This window comes from Mustela erminea, chromosome 4 (assembly GCF_009829155.1).
Source record: "Mustela erminea isolate mMusErm1 chromosome 4, mMusErm1.Pri, whole genome shotgun sequence".
Lineage (NCBI taxonomy): Eukaryota > Metazoa > Chordata > Mammalia > Carnivora > Mustelidae > Mustela > Mustela erminea.
Genome location: NC_045617.1, coordinates 148,774,380 through 148,780,624, shown reverse-complemented (window position 1 = coordinate 148,780,624; position 6,245 = coordinate 148,774,380). Strand labels below are relative to the sequence as shown.

General features: G+C 58.5%; 1 protein-coding gene across 1 annotated transcript; it reads left to right on the top strand.

Annotated features, from left to right (window-relative positions):
- The first annotated feature begins 1,353 nt into the window (after nucleotides 1–1,353).
- Nucleotides 1,354–6,018, top strand: POM121L2 (POM121 transmembrane nucleoporin like 2). Its single transcript, XM_032338154.1, has one exon. The coding sequence runs from the start codon at nucleotides 1,618–1,620 to the stop codon at nucleotides 4,588–4,590; it is 2,973 nt and encodes a 990-aa protein (XP_032194045.1). The 5' UTR covers nucleotides 1,354–1,617; the 3' UTR covers nucleotides 4,591–6,018.
- The last annotated feature ends 227 nt before the right edge of the window (nucleotides 6,019–6,245 follow it).

Here is a 6,245-nt window from a genome sequence, read left to right as displayed (position 1 = left end):
ACTATAAGTTATTTAACTAGGTTCCGTTTGCCGACATTCTGGTTATTCCCCTGTTTTCTTTCTCTTAAAAGAATCCTCCCATGGACCCTCTCCTGTCCTATGCCCAAGATCTGCCCCTTGTCCTCTGCCCTCCCCAGGCCCATCACCTGCTCAGCTTGCCGCCTACACACTAATTCAGGGCCCAGTCTCAAGGTTTTCTCTGTGCTGCCCCTACCCTGAGTTCAACTCCCCGGAGGCTGATCTCCTGCTGCTGAATCCTACCCACCCTTCCCCCTCTCTCTCCTGGAAAGTGAGCAGGGAACTTCCCAGGTTAACTTTAATGGCTGCTCGGAGCCCTAGGGCTGACCCTGTGGTCACTTTATCTGTGAAAAATTGCTTCAGGATACTTTGGAGTCTAGAGAGGCTGACAGCGCAGAAACCCTCCGGGAAACCCGTCTGAAAGTCACGATCTGGAACCACCCAGGCCTCTGGGCGCCCAGCAGAGGTGGCGAGAGCAGTCTCGGGTCTTGACTCCTGGGAAGCAGAAGACTTCTACCCTTTCCTCTGCCCAGAAATCTCTGCCTCTCGGGTCTTCTATTCAGAACCTTGTACTTTTAACTGAATGGAGCAGGGAGGACTTTTCTTTCCCGAGGGCCCTGAAATCGCCGGCAGGGGAAATTCCAGGAGCAGATTCAACCACAGAAAGTCACGAAGGGCTCGAGAAGGGAAACTATTGCGCACCAGGGAAGAGTGTTCCCTCCAACCTGTCACTAGAGTCTCTCCGTCCCGACCCGCTGCTACCGGGGACTGACGGGAGCGCCCTGGCCTCGCGGCGCCACCGCCGCTGCGCCCGGAGCCACTGCCGCGCTCGGCCCCTCCCCACCCGCCTCCCGTCATCCCGCTGACAACTGAGGGGCGACCGGGATTCGGCCCGGGGGAGAAGAGCCGGGACGGGCCCGGGAGGTGGCGGCGTCAGGAGCTCGTCCTTCCGGCGGAGGCTGGCCCTGGAGGCGAAAAGGTAAGGGCAGCCGGAACGCAGAAGCGGGGGAAACGCCCGCCGAATCCCCCAAATCAGCGTCCCGGGCTGCTGGCGGCCGGGGGTCCCGGTCGGCTCCCCAGCCCTGCGCGCTCCGAGCGCCGCCCCCACCCACCCCGCGCGGCTTGCCCCGACTCCGGGGCCGCGCGCCTGGACCCCCGAGTGGCCGCAGCCAGAGCCTGGAGACCCGGCGCCCACTCGACCGCGGCTCCCGGACGGCGTTGCGGGCGCGGAGCCAGGTCTCACGGCCTCACGGTCCCAGCCGCGCGGTCCCGGATGGCGCTGCGGGCGCGGAGCCAGGCCGCGCGCTGCCCCCCGGCCCCTCTCCGGCGCGCGCCGCAGCCGCAGCCGAGAGCGCACAGGCCCCAGCGCCCCGCCGAAGCGTCCAAACCGCACCGTAAGTTCCTGGGGCTGCCGGGGCCCTTCTCCTCTGTTCCCACGGGGCGCCGACCTGTGGGTGCCGGGCCTGGGGGCTGCCGAGTGCCCCGAGACCCTCGCACTTTCCTCGCGCCAGGATCCCAACCGTCAGCGGAACACGGCGCGCTCCGACTCCGGCTGAGTCCGTCAGAAACCGGGGGAACCGACCCGCCTCGGCGCCCCGCATGGGCAGTTACCTGGGCAGGCCGGGGTCCCAGCCGTCGTCTCCCGCGCAGGCGCGCACGGACTCGACCGAGAGGCCGCGGAACCGCCGGCCGGCTCAGCCCCTTCGTCAAGTCCACCGGCTTCCGGCCGTCCACCGCGCCCACCCGGCCCTGCGGCACCGACCTGCGAGGAGGCAGCCAAAACGGGATCCTGCCAGTCCCATCGCGTGGGCGGTCCATGAGGCTTGGAGGCGCTTTCCCATGGAGAGGTCCCAGAATTCCATCGTGGGGCCTCTTCCCTCAGACTGGTGGGACAGTTACCTCCAGCGGACTCTCTGGTCTCTTCGGCACCCCAGGGCAGCAGGGAGCCCGGTGACCATCAAGATAGCTCCTCCTGAGCCGAGAGCGCTTCCCACTACTTCTCCCGCAGAGGACATGGACTCTGCAGAGTCTTCACCCTCTCAGAAGCCCCCAGACCCGTGTGCAAAGGAGACGGTGCTGAGGGCCCTCGGAGAGTGCCAGAAAGGGAGAGTGAGGTTTGATGAGCCACTGTTTCCCGAGGACTCACACAGTGAAATCAGGAGTCCAGACACCAGAGCATCCGCCTTTAGGCCCCTGGTGAAACACGGAGCTCTCACTTCTTTTGTGCCCAGGCCTGGGCCTCTGAAGAGAAACCTCAAGCCCTGGAGTTCGGATCGTAGCTTGACGGAGAGGCCCAGTTGCTCCTACCTGAGCTCCTTGGCCAGCACACACACAGGTGGCCTGCTCGGCTCCAGAAGAAATGCGATCGCAAGTTCTTACAGTTCTGCGAGAACTTTCTCTGAGCTCTGGAAGAGAAATGTTTCCAGAGTGTCCCTACAGACACCAGAATGGCCAGTAAAAAAGGCAGAAAAGGGTCATCGGTCTCACTCTCCAGTCTCACTGGAATCAGACGGGTCCCCAGAAGCATCTGGCAGCTCTGGGCTGCTCTCTAGTCCTGGGGACCTGCTGGCACCGACCCCACCTCCCCAGCTTCGTGATGCAGACCCTGGAGAGGAACTGGCGTTAGGGGAGAAAGGTGAACTCCAGGGGAGCAATAAAGCCGGAGAGCAGACAACCGATCTCACCACAGACTCTGTCCCTGAGACGTGCTCTGCTCTTCAGCCTTCCCTGCCTCTCGCCCTGCCTTCTGCAGGCCCTGCTCCAACCCAGAACCCAAATCCACAGCTGGAGAGCCTCACAGAAATGCGGGAGTCTCCCCTGGCCCTCCCACCAGCCACGGGAGAGGCAGTCTCCCTGAAGGAGGGCGGCCCGCTGTCGTCCCAGGGCTGCTCACGGTCAGAGCCCCTTTCAGGCACCTCTTCAGACTCCAGACCCATGTCAGCTTTCATCCTTCTGACCTCTGTTGCTCCCACATCACCGGCGACTGATGCCACATGGCCCCCTCCATCCTCTCAGGCCGAGGGGACTGCTGGCGGCCCTGTGGTGCTCCCGGGGCTGAGTCCTCTGTCCGGAATGAGCAGCCCAGCGCCCCATCTTCCTGCCTCTGCACCTCCTGAAGCCACAGCTTCTGCGGACCCCACGTCAAGCCCCATGTTGGGGCTCCCACCCAAGAGGGAGATTGGAGTCTCTTCATATTCCACAACTTCAGTGGCCACTACAACATCTTCAAGCATCCTGACTCCCCTGCCCACGATCGCTCCTTTCTCTTTCGAGCAGACCTCTCCTGCTTCAACCCACCTCCTCCATGGCCCAGTCAAGGCTCTCTCTGGCATCATGGCCACCCCCCCCAAAGACCGTTCTTTCGTGCCACCATTGGATTTGGCCATTGTGAATGTTACCGGTACCCCCGGCAGCACTTACTCCACCCCTTCGACCAGCCACTCCTTCCTTCTTGGGGCTACCTGTGCCTTCAGGGCCAGCTTCACCCCGACCACAAGCTTCATCTTCCCAGCACACCCGCGTACTACTGTTCCTACCGTGCACACGGTCACCATCTTTAGCCAGGTTCTTTCCAGCGCTGTGCAGATATCGCCTAGTAAAAGCACTGCCAGCTTGCAGGGTGTGGGCTGTCCTATGTCAGCCTCAGCCCTGGTAGCTTCGCCCCAACCCTCATTACCATCCAGCATCTCCGCTCCCATATCCACACTCGGGTATCCCTCAGGGGCTGGCTCAGGGCCACTCTTCCCGTTCTCCCCAGGAGCCACTCTCCAGCAGGCATTGGGGGCTACAGGTGGGCAGAAGCAAGGGGCCCAACCAGCCCTTGGCCCAAGCCTCAGTAGCCCTTTCATTTTTGGAAACTCAGCTGCGGCCTTCCCCACCCCAACCCCCGCTCCGGCTCAGCTGGCCTTAAGCAGTAATGCGAAGTCACCCTCTGGGGGTTTGTCTGCCTTGGCCTCCGCCTGTCCCCTCCCTGCCGGCATCTGGCCGAACTTTGGCAGCACTGCGGCAGGGGTTCCCTCTGGCCAAGTAAGTAAGACTGGTTTGGGGGTTGTGGCCCAGACGCACCAGAATGTGGCCTGTGGCTCTGTGTTTGGCAGCACAGCCCCACCCCCTTTTGCTTTTGGGGGATTAGTGACCCCTATGGACTGTGGGGACTCTGGGGTCAGTGGGCCTGGCCCGGACAGGAGCTCCAATCCTGGGACGTTCAGCACCGGAGGAGTGCCAAGTGGGACCCGTGGCGCCATCTCACCTTTTGGAAAGGGCTGGAGCCAGAACAGTCCAGGCCTGACCAACCAGAGGCCACCTTTTGTCTTGGGGAGGGCCAGCATTTCTGCAGGAAAATCTATGTTTGGGGGCCCCTGCGTGGCCCCCTTTGCTCAGAGCACCCCTGTCCCTGGGCCAGTAACAACAAGCAGCAGCTTCAACTTTGGGATGACCTCTCCACCTGCCCAGGGTTGTGCCGGGAGAGGAACTTTCAGATCACCAGCCTCTTCATTTTCCATTGGTGCAAAATCAAAAACCCCAAAGAACCGGGACCAAGGGCATTCCCGAAGGCATGCCCACAGGAAATAGCCTGTGTCCCCCTCCCCTGATCTGGACTTCAGGATTGTGAAGAGCCTTGTGGGTCTTCCAATTCTCTACAGCAAACGACTCCCAGATCTCAGGCTAGAACTTTACATATTCACCGTGTGGGTCCCAATCTGCAACCTTAGAAGAAGGTGAAGAGCCAAGGTATCTAGCAGTAACGGCAGAATGAAACCGAGTGGGACCGAACCTTCGCAACTAAAGAACTGTCCCTTCTCGCCCATTCCTCTCTCTGTCGGGGTGAGAGTGGTCAGGACACCGCCCCGCCTTTCTCCTCGGGAACAGACATGCCAGGAAGGCAGCAAGTACAGCCCGCACTCTTGCATCTTTCGGGGGGAGGAACAGATTCTCTCTAAAACTTAGCCTGCTCTCGTCTGGCCGGAAGAACTCATTCCCTTTCTCGTCCCACAGGGGTGCGCCCCCTCATCTCTCACTGCTTTTTCTTCAGTGAGCGCTTGGAGGAGCTTTGGATGTAATTTGACCTTGACTTGAATTCGATGAAATCTGGTGTAATTGTCCCTGACGGATCAACCCTTGAGGGCTGCACTTGCTGTCACTTCCTCCCACCGAAGCGGTTTTAATCTTTTCCTGGGAGAGGTGGTGCTCTGGCCCCTTCCTTTCCCTGCCAGTTTAGCTCCTCACAGACGGGAAAGTCCCGTCTGTCAGATCCCAGAGGTCACTCTGTGTTCCAGAAAAGGGAAGCTCTCGGCCAGTGTCCCTCCAGGCTTGGAGCAAGGCTCCTGGCCTTCTGCTGTCCACTCTCCAGTGTGTCTGTGAGACTTGCTCTCATCACTTTGTCAACACAACTGTGCCTTTTGTACTTTGAGCTGAGTCTGGAGGAGGAATGGCTTGGAGGAGTGATGTTACTCCCAGAGAGCAGAGCCCCTGTGAGAAGTTTCTGGGGCTGGGCTGATTGTCTAGGGCTAGCTAGACCACTTAATGGCTGCAAATATTGATTCCTGACCTCACAACAAGGTTTTGACTTCAAGGGTGGACTCCTCAAGAAGTAATAGGGCCTGGAGAGGGAAGGACATGTTCTTCTCTCTACATTATAGTCATGATCCTACAGTATGAGCCAGAAAGGCCCAATTAGGGAGCCAAAGTTTACACTTCATGTTTTCTTTGAATCTGTACCTCCACATTCACATCTCTCCCAGAGAGGACAGGCAGGGCAGGAAGCCTCTTAGACCTGAGAACATGGGAGAAAGGGAGACATGTCAGCAGACATCTGCTCTGGAACCAACAGGAAGTCTGTAAGTGAACTGTGACATATTCCTTAGCATTTCCTAGTGTGGGGGGAGGCAAGAATGACTCCCTGAACACATCTATCTCCTGTTTTATGGATATCTTGGAAGAGGTCCAATTGGAACAACAAGCAATCTTCTATTGGTTGATAAAATAAAAATAAATGTTGAAATAAGTACATGCTACAGGAATTACTGTTAAACTCGTATCAATAGAGAGGCAGAAAGACATTAAGAAACTTGCCCAAGCCCACCCTGTTAGTGAAGGCCGATATGGGGTTTTAAACTTCATGGTTCACAACAGAACTGATAGAAATGTATTGTTTTTATTGAAAATAGATTTCTATTTTATAAACAAATCACAATTCACCTATATAGTGCAAGGAAATGAGATGCCTG